The sequence below is a fragment of the Polyodon spathula genome, chromosome 1 (genome assembly GCF_017654505.1).
Source record: "Polyodon spathula isolate WHYD16114869_AA chromosome 1, ASM1765450v1, whole genome shotgun sequence".
In the NCBI taxonomy this organism is placed as follows: Eukaryota; Metazoa; Chordata; class Actinopteri; order Acipenseriformes; family Polyodontidae; genus Polyodon; species Polyodon spathula.
Window position 1 is genome coordinate 68,044,595 of NC_054534.1, and position 12,834 is coordinate 68,057,428.

Sequence of the window (12,834 nt, forward strand, 5' to 3'; positions counted from 1 at the left end):
AGATAGGAAATTAAAGCATTAAAAAATAATAACAATCCTGTGACCTAAAAAAAATAATAATTGAGATGATTAAAAGATCAAACTGTTAAAAAAAAACTAAAAATTGAATAAAAGTAACTAGTTAATAAGGCAAATCGAAAAAAAAAAATCCAAACAATTATCAAGTTTTTGGCACACACTTAAAATATCCATCTTCTGAAACTATTTTGGTCTTTTCTCCTTGCCTGTTTATTTTTTTTATTTTTTTTTTATCTTCCCTCTGGCAGTGGCAGCTTTAAGCTTGGTCTCAACTAAAGCATCACAATCTATTTAAATGTTGCAATGTTCACAGAAGTATTTTGAGTGGATAGGATGTAGCCAAGTAGTAGCATCAAGCAAAAAAATTAAATCAAAATACAAACTAGTGTGTATAATTTGTAAAATTAATATACTGTAGCAGCATCCACTGTAATTAGTACAGGGACTAAGAACAAGTACTTCACTGTTATTCCGAATAGCTACAGAAATGACACAGCTCACCAAATTGTGTATATTTAGTTTACACATGTAGACTATTTCGACAGTACTCCAGACACAACAAAATGACATCTCACCATGCATGTAACCATAGTGACTATTACAGGAGCCTAATGAGTGCTCCCCAATGTCTTTAATACAGTTGAAGTTGAAATACTGTTCTGTTCGCAAGAGGATTTTATTGCAGTGGACACAGTCAGGTCTGCCTGTTAAAACTACTCAATTGCATAGTGGTTAGTGAGGGTCAGATTGCTCTTCCTTAACCCAGACAACTACAGCAGCAGTTAACCAGGCCTGACTCCCTAATGGACTCTTGCAGAGCTCAGCGTTTTTCTTTCATTTTTCCCCCTCATTTCCCTTCTAATAGACCTGGCACGGTGGAGTTGCCTGTGCTGCTCAACGTGCAGGGATACAGATGGTAGCTTTCAAATAGCATTTCTAAGAACATGTAGATCCTGAACCATCAAAAGCGTAAAAGAATCAGATTTTGTAAATAAGAAATTGGTATATAATTAATATACACTAGAAGTCATTTGCGTATCAACTAGCAATTATGAACGCTCTTAAAGAGCATGGGTTTTTAGAGTGGAGCGTGAGAACTTCAAAAGCACAAAATGGATGTGCAAGATGGTTTTAGTGCATCATCTACACAGAACAGTTTGGGTTGACTTCATACAACACATCATGCTAATTTTAGATCTATAAACACAGACTATTGTGTTCTTTCATCATCAAAATGTTTGAACTGTTACATATCTTACTACTTACTGCACGTATATATCTGTATGTATCTAAGCACACGTTTACTTAATGCCTAGTCTGTGATAAAGGCCAAGGAGGGTCCAAATCTGTACTCGCTGATGTATTCTGTGGCATATTTGAAATGACACTGTTGTCTGTTTGGAACATTTTGGCAAGTGCTTTAACTTGATTTTGAAATGTAGTGCAAGTCGGCAGCAAATGCATTGAGTTACATAGGAACAAATGGCTTTTACTAACTGTGAACTAAAAAACCTTAAAAAACATTTTTAACCATATTTTGATGGTAAGATTCTTAAAGGAAATATCACATGATTACAGTATATAAAATGAGGTGGTTTCCACGTCCAACATGGTAAGTAGACTATACAGGTCAAGAATGTAGTGAGCAACAGGTTAACAATTGCTAGCACAAGAGAATGTGTTAATGGAAACTTGAACAGAGAGCATGGTTTCAATCTAAAAGGCAGTGTGTGGACCTACAAAGCTTGGCACAACACAGCACAAAAAAACCTTTTGCAAACAAGATGTTGGCTATGCAGATGAGGTGAAGACCATAACAGCCACTTTAGCTCTTCAGAGCACATTGCATCTCTTTAAAACATGACTTTTCAGGGGACTTCTGGAAATCTTTTAAATAACTCAATAATGTAACATATGTAAAGAAATTAACATCTAATGGCTGCTTGTTGTAAATCATCCGTACAGCAGCAGTGTTCTTGTAACAATGTAATCTCGTTTTATGCCGTGATTCCCAACAGGGAAAAGTCTTCTGTAGATGGTTCTATTATTCATGTTGCATCCTTTACAATTTGTCCCATTTTACTTCTAGCAAGACAAAGGTAACCCATACCCAACACCAATAAAGAGTTACAAGATACCAAAATGCTGTTTATATGCATATTTTACATAAATACAAAAAATATTTAACTTTCTACATTTCCCAACTTTCTCAGTCAATGCTATTTATGTACTGTCCTTTCCAAAGTGCATTCCAGGACACTGTCTTACTATCTATATATATATATATATATATATATATTATATATATATATAGATATATATATCTATATATATATCATTTAAAAAATTTTAAACGTGGACCTTTAAGACAGGACGTGTGAACTTTATGTAAATTTTCAATAACGACATGCTAGTAATATCTCACACGTGACAAACATCACACTGTTTGTAGAAATGCTTGAAATGAAAAAAAAAAAAATCCCACATTTTATTGCACTTAAGTTATAAGAAAATAAAAATACTAAGTGAATCAAACGATGGACACAATCCCTTTAAGGTTTTTCTGTCTGTACGTCAGGCAGTTACATGAAGAGAAAAATAAAACTCCTGGAAATCTGATTTCTTAAACCAGACTATAAATTAACAGGGGGGGAAAAAAATCAAGAGAAGAAAAAGATTGTTTAATATACAGTGTTTTACCACTTTCACAGTTCAACTTGAGTTGTGTGGCTCTTGGAGAATGAGGCAAATCATTTGGCTATTTTTTTTTTTTTTTTGTTGTTTTGCCTGTGGCGCTTTCTATACACAAACCATAACTGTTTTGTCAGTAGCTCACATCAAGACCACTGTAATATTTGTAATACCTGTAACCCTAAGACTGACCAGCAACTATATTCTTACTTTTTGTATTTCTTTTTATGTTTTTCTCTATCTATCTATCTATCTATCTAATATATATATAATATATATATATATATATATATATATATATATATATATATATATATATATATATATATATATATATATATATATATATATATATATATATAAATAAAATTCCATTCACCACAGCCCTCAAAAGCAAACAATTTCCCCTTAGGAATGTGTCAACATTTTGCAGAAACACACACACAGAATAATATCTGCAGACTCATTTTTGTTTCTTACTCGCAGGCAAATCTGTCTTCATCTGTCCAACACTTTCCAACTCTGCCTCTTAGAGGCACATTTGGCTCAAGTTTCAGTGGCAACATTTTGTTTACATTTGTTTCTCTTTTTTCAGAAGTCCAAACTAGAGTAAATTTGGAAATCTGGGTAAAACGTCGCAGCAGTAAGTTCCACCTTTCTGTTCTTTCATTTTTTTTAGCAGCATAAATAAAATTTGGCCACTGGAAATACAGTACAGGGATGGGATGTCATTCCCATAAGCTCACAGAGACACCCCCTCCCCCCAAGCATAGCACCAGCGTTGAGGAACTAACCCAGCCGGACACTTTGAAAAACTCAAGACAGCGTGCCTTTGAGGAGCACTAAACTCAGATTTAAAAACAAAAGCGTAAGAGTGGATAGAGAGAGAGAGAGAGAGAGAGAGAGAGAGAGAGAGAGAGAGAGAGAGGTTAATACTGTGATTGTTGTTGGCAACATTAGGCAAAAGGATTCATTGTATTGATCAAAACGTACAAGAACTAAAATTCACAGTAAGATTTTTTTTTTTTTTTTTTTTTTTTTTCAGTTTTCAAACCAGGAAACAAGACAGAAAAACAACAACAAAATATATATAACTGAGGCAGATGCCCCCTGGTTTAAAAGTTGACCAGTTCTTGGCTTGCTTGCTTTCTGATAAATTTGTTGTTTTTTTGTTTATTTGTACACTATACAACATTTCATACATGACAACTTTTGTTTCTTGTTATCCTTTTAACTCATGTATACAGCGGATAGTCCATTAATTGTTGGCCTGTTTACTTGAAAAACTAAAATCTAACGGTTGCACCAGGCTTGAGTAAACAAGTCTCTCTGTGCTGAGCTGCCCCCCTCGAGTCAAAAAGGGAAGTCACATGTGTGATGACAGCACGTGTGCCTGTTTGTCAGTTATCATCATCATCCTCCCTCTTCTGCTCCCCTTCCTGGCAGTTTACAGGTTTTCACCGCTGTGTTATGTTGCCTCACACCAGCATCCTCTTCCACCAACAGCCCAGGAGTGAGGGGGGGGTGGGGGGGGGGGGGGGGTGGTGGGGGGGGGGGAGGGGGTGAAGTGTATTTATGTAACGCACGGACACACTTCAAGACCTTGTTTAGCTTCCTCGTCCTTCATTTCATATCCACGTCGAAGTCCAGCACAAGCAGCTTTGTCTCCTCTGTGCCATTGCGGCTGCCCACCGCGCACACCAGCTTGGTGTTGGATGCCCGGATCCGCCACACCACCCCGCCGCTGCCCCCACTCTCCAGCGTCACCAGATTGCGGATAAACTCGCCTGTTTTCAGGTCCCACAGTTTCACAGTCCCGTCATCCGAGCTGGTTATTACAAAGTTCTTGTTGAACTGTAGGCAAGTCACGGCGCTCTGGTGTTTATGGGGGCCTGGTAGAGAGAAGAAAAAAAATAGATTTTTTCCTTTCTTTCTGTATATCACCCTCCCTTGCCCAGTTCAAAAACATTAAAACATCAGAACCAGACGTATACAAAATCTTTTTAAGTTCTGCATAGCTGGTGAATAGCCCGTTAAGGAAATCTAATAGTTGTATTCACCAATTGATGTATTGTTTGGGTTAGTGGATTTACTTAATACCTTCATGTCATAAATGCATAACCAGACAGTTTATTCCCTTTTTGCTGTGTTGTTCAAAAAAACTGAAATGGTTGTTTTGAATAGTGAGGTGTTGCAGTGATTATCCACCTAAACATAACAAACCAGAAATATTAAAATAAACAAAATCAGTTTCTGATCACATTGGTTACTATGGATTGTGCAGACAGAGTGCCACAAGCAGGTGGAAAAACAATGTTCGGATTCTGTGTGTCAAGAGGTATAAACAGGTCCTTAGGCAGTAGTCAACAAATAACCTTTTAAACAGAGCAATGTTCCTCAATAGAAAAGAGCAGGCATTACCACTGAAGTGGCATGTAGTGTGTCATTTAAAAAAAAAAAAAAAACACTGTTCTATTAATGTGTTAAAGCATTTCACAAGTAAAACATCCTTAGCAATAGAATTGCGTTCACTTTTGCATTTGTGTTTTAAACCAGCCTCTGATCAACTTTGTTGCAACATTTCACGAGCTCCCCAACGAGGATTTGTTTTGCAGCAATTAAACTATTTTATGTCGAGACCTCTCATCCTTTCCAAATTAGGAGAGACAGACAAATTGCAAGACTTCTTGTTAAAGATGTTGAGAACATTAAAATATGGTTTAAAAACTCTCCTTGCTTGTTCAAAATCTGTCTGTGGCTCTTCAGGTCTTTGCCTTTTTCTTGTTTTTTCATCTGTCTCTGTGTTTACTTGATTAATTAATGTACAGTACAGGCTGTATCCTGGCCCAAATAAAGAACTTACGTAGAACTTTTTGCCTGACCTCCCAGCTACCTCTTCCTGGCTCCTCCAACAAGACACTTCCTAGTTATTTACTCCCAGTCTCATTAGCCTAATCCGCCACAATGTCTAATGGGGTGTTTTTTTTTTTTTTTAAATACCAATTGTTGCGCTTCTTTTTTTCATAATAATGGGCACAGAACTAAAAGCTGAAAAATTCATAACTGAAACTCGAAACAATAAAAAATAAAAAACCAAAAATCTTAATCTCGTCATTTTCACCAGAAATTCAGATAAATACGGCAACATTGAAAGTATTGTCAACAAATCTCTCAATCCCAAATATTTGTCTCACCTTGCAGCGTCTGTAAACACTGTCCTGTTTTGATGTCCCAGATTTTGACGGTGGAGTCAGCGTTGCCAGAGACCAGAATGTTGTCCTTGAGCTCCATCCCGCTCGTTAATGACTGATGTCCCGTTAATGTGTGAATGCAGTTTCCTGTCTCCACATCCCAAACACGGATTGAGGTGTCTAAAGAACCACTTACTACATGGATGCCATCAAACTGGGAGAAAGTAGAGAAAAGACAACACCAAGTATAACTCAACAAGCAGTTCTCAAAGCAGGTAGAACACAACAAATTTGTTGTTATTTTAACATACCTTTCTAACGGAGGAGCTGTTAAATGCACAGCGTGTTTCAAAATCCTCAAAAAGGAGCTAAATAACATTCCACATCAACAACGGCAAAACACTGTTAACGCTGGGTCTCAAGAATAGATTTTCCTCATCCATTTTACATTGCTGTGGTCAAATCAGGGCTGATCTATAGCCTTCAGTCTGTAGTGTAGCTTAGAATAGATATGACCTGACATTTTAATACAGAGAACTATTTCTCAAATTATGATGTCGTTATGGCTGCATTAAAATGATGTTTTTTTATCAGGCATTCTGACAAAATCAGCTTATGTTCTACCGTACCATACTTAAAATAGCCAATGTTTATTTTCTTTAAAGCAGGCTATAATTACGGCAATTTACTTTCATACATTCAGGTCTGAAAGGAAATCTTTCTGACATTTCACTTTAGCCATGAATGCATCCTAACACTCTACACTTTGATGGATTATCACTGCTTTTTCTCTAGGAAATTACAGTAAATGTCACTCATCTCACAAAAATTACTTCAGCAAGAAAAAATAAGCATGATTTCAAAATATTTTAGCCCTACTATATTTGAGAGGGGAATTTAATTGGAATTTAAGTGCAGTTATACAAGCTATACAGTAAAAACTTGCAAGTCAGTTTAAAAAAGTGCACCAGCAAGCTTGTTAATACCTAAATAAAATAGTCTATTTGGTTCATGATCCCTTAAGTTGCCCCTAAACTTCATTCTGTTTCTAGATTCTACTCTCTCTCACACACGCCTCTTACCTGTAATGAGTAGACCCTGTTGGTGTGTCCCTGAAGTGTGTGCAGGCAGGTTTCGGTCTCAGGATCCCACACTTTCACCATGAAGTCGTAAGCTCCGCTCACCACTCTCCTGCCATCGTACTGAACGCACCGCACTGCTGCCACGTGGCCCATCAGGACGTGTAAACACTGGCCTGTCTCGATGTCCCAAACTCTGAGCGTGGCGTCCCGGGACCCACTCACCACCCTGCCGGGTGAAAGGAAACAGAGGAGCAAAAAATAAAAAGATAAAAACCAAACCTGCATGACTGCCTTTACTCGAGTCTTGTTTCATTGGTAAAATTTTCTCTGAATAGTGGTTTAGTGCACAAACTGCCAAGATTTGTTTAAATAGCCATTAAAAGAAAAGATCCCTTTCCATTTTATTTTTGTATTAAACCATGAAGGGAAAGCACAAACTGTACTTTCTCAAAGAATTTTGCAGATTATTATTTCAATACAGTATGTAAATGTGGTTTCGTATTCCAAAACAGAATGAAATAAGACAACATTCTGTAACCACATAAATGTTGGTTATACAGAGCACTTTCTTTCCTCTGCATGCCACTCATAATTTTAAGTCATCACCAGACAGAGCAAACAAAAGATACATCTGAAAAACTGTACCTTTTCTCATGAAGATGCATGCAGCGGACAGTAGAGGTATGCCCGTATAGCGTGTGGATACATTCTCCGGTCTCTGCATTCCATACTTTCAGCGTCCGGTCTGTTGAGCCACTGATGATAATATTGTCCCTCATTTGGGATGACCAGACACCACCCGTATGTCCAACTAACGTTCTTAAACACTGCAACAACAAAGGGAAAAATAACTGAGTGAAGTGGAAGAGTTGTTCTGTGCTCTTACTAGCACTAGCTGTCAAGGAGGGCAGATCCAGTGTATTTAGCAGCTTTCACATTTCAGATGGTTAAAAAAAAAAAAAGAACAGAAAAAACCACAAACAAAAAAAGCTACACTAGCCACAATATAAAAGCCAGTTAGCAGCGGCTTCACACAGAGACGTGGAAGTCTGGTTCTTGGTTACCAACGGTCTTAATAGTAAAAACATGACATTAAAATATAACCCAAGAAAAAAGACAAACCGGTGTATGAGAAATGACATTCTCCATATATTAATGATGCTTGGTGCTTTTCAATTCTCGTTTCTTTATGTTCATAGCTTCAATCTCAAGGTTTCTGCTCAGCTCAATTAGATATTTTGTATTATTGTTCCCTTCTAAACTGTTACTTTAAATTGTATTTTGTTATTTTTTCACCTTGAGCTTTTATCATTTTCCCTTCAAACTAACCAGAGATGTTGAGAGCCTGTTTTTACACAGATTAGAGAGTCTTTGAAATAAATGTACTGATATTGCTTTTACAGTAACTCTTACTGTTACTTAATATGTTCCTTTCTTACTTGTCTTATCGCACCATTCAGAGTATGAAAGCCTAGTGGTATGCCAGCTATGAGGTTTGGTAATACATCTGGTGTCCAAGCATTTGGCTTCAAAAGAAAATGGTTTATTTTTTCTATGGGAAGTTGATTGGCTTTACAAAGATATTTTCTTCTTCTGTTGTTGCCCAAGACTATTGTCTTGGTGCACTATGGGATACCATAGTCAATTTGAGTAAAGTCAGCAGGTTCCACGGAAAATAATTTTTCTATTATGTTCTATGCAGACGGAATGCAATTGCACAAGTCTACCCAGATTTCACTGCAGTGAACACAGACCAGACATAGGCTTCTCAGTAGCTTTTAATGCTGATCCTGGTTCAAAAATCAGGCAGAACTTGTATATGGGGGTTTTTGCGAAACTTGCAGTTTGAAACAGTTTGTTACCAAGTGTAATTTTAAGTTGTAGCAAAAAAAAAAAAAAAAAAAAAAAGATCATCCTAATACAGGACTTTTAAACATCTAGTATACAGAAAGGCGTAGGAACCTGACTTGTTGAAGTGTGAAACTTAAAGGCCTACTGTTAAGAGTATGAACATTTTCCGTGCATCGAAATACATCAGGATCGAGATTGAAAACAGCTTTAACAATTACTTGAGCACTAAAATAAATACTACCTCAGAACTAAGAAGCTTTACAGAAATATATTCTTGGAAAACTACAGTGCCTATAGAAAGTCTACAACTCCTTGAACTTTTTTCACATTTTGTTGTTTCAGTGCCTCAGTTTCTTGAATTCAAATGAGGATTTTTTATCACTTATCTACATGCCATACTCCACACTGTTAAGGGGAAAAAAGGTTTTGAGAAAAAAATTATACATTAAAAATAAAAATCTGAATGATCATAACTGGATAAGTCTCCACCCCTGAGTTAATACTTGCCTTTGGCAGCAATTACAGCTGTGAGTCTGTTGGGATAGGTCTCTACCAACTTTGCACACCTAGATTTGACAATATTTGACCATTCTTCTTTACAAAACTGTTCAAGCTCTGTCAAGTTCCTTGGGGAGCGTTGATGGACAGCAATCTTCAAGTCATGCCACAAATTTTCAATTGGATTTAGGTTGGGGCTCTGTATGGGCCACTCAAGGACATTTACCTTTTTGTTCCTTAGCCACTCCAGTGTGGCTTTGGCTGTGTGCTTTGGGTCGATGTCATGCTGAAAGGTGAACATCCGTCCCAGTTTCAGATTACTTGCAGAGGGCAGCAGGTTTTCCTCAAGGACTTCTCTGTACTTTGCTCCATTCATTTTCCCTTGTGTCCTGACAAGTGCCCCAGTCCCTGCCGATGAGAAACATCCCCATAACACGATGCTGCCACTACCATGCTTCACAGTAGGGATGGTGTTCTTTGGGTGATGTGCTGTGTTGGGTTTGCGCCAAACATAACGCTTTGCATTTAGGCCAAAAAGTTCCATTTTAGTTTTGTCAGACCACAAAACGTTTTGCCACATGGCTACAGAATCTCCTGCATGTTTTTTTGCATACTTCAGAATGGGATTCAAGGTGGGCTTTCTTGAGTAATGGCTTCCTTCTTGCCACCCTACCATAAAGGCCAGATCTGTGGAGTGCTTGGGATATTGTTGTCACATGCACACTTTGACCAGTCTTGACCATAAAAGCCTGTAGCTCTTGCAAAGTTGCCATTGGCCTCTTGGTAGCCTCTGTGATCAGTCTCCTTCTTGCTTGGTCATCCAGTTTGGAGGGACGACCTGATCTAGGCAGGGTCTTGATATTTTTTTATACCCATCCCCTGATCTGTGCCTTTCAACAACTTTGTCTCGCAGTTCTTTGAAAGCGCCTTAGTGTTCATGGTTCAGTCTTTGCTTGGAAATGCACCAACCAGCAGAGGGAACCTACAGGAACTGCTGAATTTATTCTGAAATCATGTGAGTCACTACCATTTAACACAGGTGAAGGCCACTTGGTTGTGATTTTGAATATGATTGGTTACACCTGAGCTAATTTTGGATTGATATTAAGGGAGGTGGACACTTATCCAACTAAGCTATTTCAGTTTTTATTTTTAATTAATTTTCTACAAATTTCGTGAAATTTTTTTTCACTTGGAAGTTGTGGGATAGGATGTCTAGATAAATGAAAAAAAAAAAAAAAGCATTTTAATCCCAGGCTATAAGGCAATAAAAGGTGAATATTTTGAAAAGGGGACGTAGACTTTTTATAGGCACTGAACATAATGTCAGTGTCTCCTATGACTGGTGTGAGTGGGTTTGTACAGGTCAGCAAAGTTGAGAGTTAATACATTAGCAAAGGAGATAGTGAGGCCGGTCCTGCGCCTGAGGTGTTGCTGTTCTCTCAGTATTCCGTTCGTCTTTGTTGTTCTAGGCAACAGGCACGCCCAGACATGGGTGACTTGACTGATGGGATGGTTAGTACATTATCAAAATACCACAACTATGGAGCTGTGTGTATAGTATAAGACCAAAAACCCCAAAAACACTTTAAGCCTGCAATTACAGCTTACAGCAAAAACTAATGAACTATTACAGGGGAAAATAAAAAACCTCCTGCTCTTGATACTAGGTATCAGTAAACTGAGATGCTTAATTGTACATTTTTTAAAGTATAAGCATTTATGACAATTATCTGAAGGAATTTGACAGAGGAATTTGTCTGCTCTGGGTAGAATATAACAACAACGTTACAAAACAGAAATTGCACTGAAACTTTGAACAAAATCACTGCAGCTTGCCCCTAACCCCTCTGATCTTATTTCATTGGGTGTTTTTACTATCAATATCCTGTTTTTGATGCAGTCATTTCTAAAAGAAACAGGACAAATAAAAAGGATATTCACATTTTTAAAAGCTTGAGAGATGATACGCAATCCCCTACACCAAGAGAGCAAGGAGGGAGGCAAACAACTGAGGTAACCATGAAGGAGCAGTTCAGTTCTGCAGTCTACCTACCTTTCCTGTGACTGCTGACCAGACTTTAAGTGTGTTGTCGTCTGAACCGCTGACAATCCGGTTACCACAGAACTGAAGGCATGTGATCACATGATCGTCATGACCTTTAAGCACCTGCAGAGCAAGGAAAAGTCAGCCATCACACTTCAAACATATAAAATGAATCCAAAACATCAAAAAGAATTCAGACTTTAGTCAAACAAAAAAGGTTCAAAAATCAGTGAGCCAGCTAATGTATGTGTATTTTTGGAGAACTGCTGTCTGTTTGATATAATCAAAACTAATGATGTCAGAAGGTAATGGTAAACTGGATTGTCTATGGCTGTAGAGAAATGTTCTAAGTAGCAAAGTACTAGTAAACCGATATTATATAATATATATATATATATATATATATATATATATATATATATATATATATATATATATAGATATATATATTTCTATTCAGTCCAATAAAGGAGGTCATATTTCCGCTGGTTCCCACATATACATACAGAATTAATGTTTTGATTTCTGCACCAAATTGCAAATGCTTTCCTTGGCTGGATCAGGATCCAGAGTTTGCCACCCTGACACTAAACGATAATTTCCTTTGACTGGCTTCTACAGTATTCTGAGCTGTGTCGTGTTTTATTCCACACTGCTACAGTTACCTGCAGCTAAAATAAGGAGATTTCAGATATGAAAAAAATACATACCTTGGGTGATTTAAGTTCTCCTCTTCGCCAGTTTGTGTCTATTCTGTGCTGCCTGATGTAAGCACTTTTCCAGGGACTGTGTGTGAAGCCAGGTTTGTTCAATTTCCTCTTCTTGATGTGCAGGGGCTCATCTATACCTAAAAACAAAGGTTTTTTTTTTTAGATGTTATGCTAAGCCATAATGCTGCAAAGTTTTACCTAAAGCATGGCCTTGATCTTTTTAAAGAAAGACATGTGCACATATGTGGCACTCTGTAGGGATGAACTAAAGCACCAAAAAGCAATTAAGGCTAAAGATTTTAACTTCACAACTGCCATTATAAATGCCTGCTCTTCCCATTTGCGTACTTCAAAAAGGACTATCATAAAATTAATAAGTTTTCATACGTGATTGGTAATAACATCATTATCGTGAATATCTTGGAAAAAACGAGGAAAGTGCAAGAGCTCGCACACTCCCACCACGTCATATGCAGAAAGCAAACGTCTTCAAAAGCATACAGCTGGAGGGCTCCAAAACCCAAAGCTCCGATTAATTGCCATTTGATTACTCCTGTAAACCCCTTTCCTGGCAGGCTCACAGCACTGGGCTGTTTATCTCTGTGCTGCAACCTCACCGTCCTCCCTGCATTTCTCCCTCCACAGCAGGTTGTCCTCGGCGAGGATGCGCCAGTAGCGGCAGGTCTGTGCCGCTTGCAGCAGGTCCTTGGGTTCCAGGAATGAGAGCACATACAGTGCCAGCTGGA

The 12,834-nt window shown here is 37.8% G+C and overlaps 1 protein-coding gene across 4 annotated transcripts in view; it reads right to left on the minus strand.

Annotated features, from left to right (window-relative positions):
- Positions 1-3,083: 3,083 nt before the first annotated feature.
- Positions 3,084-12,834, minus strand: part of LOC121321435 (F-box/WD repeat-containing protein 7-like) — a 182,840-nt gene continuing 173,089 nt past the window's right edge. For all 4 annotated transcript variants that reach the window (XM_041260391.1, XM_041260382.1, XM_041260399.1 and 1 more), the window contains 7 exons: positions 12,706-12,829; positions 12,089-12,225; positions 11,388-11,501; positions 7,628-7,809; positions 6,983-7,208; positions 5,904-6,114; positions 3,084-4,601 (listed from right to left, as the gene is read on the minus strand). In XM_041260391.1, the coding sequence (XP_041116325.1) occupies positions 4,333-4,601; positions 5,904-6,114; positions 6,983-7,208; positions 7,628-7,809; positions 11,388-11,501; positions 12,089-12,225; positions 12,706-12,829 (1,263 nt within the window). In that variant the 3' untranslated portion in view covers positions 3,084-4,332. The remainder of the gene's footprint in view (positions 4,602-5,903; positions 6,115-6,982; positions 7,209-7,627; positions 7,810-11,387; positions 11,502-12,088; positions 12,226-12,705; positions 12,830-12,834) is intronic.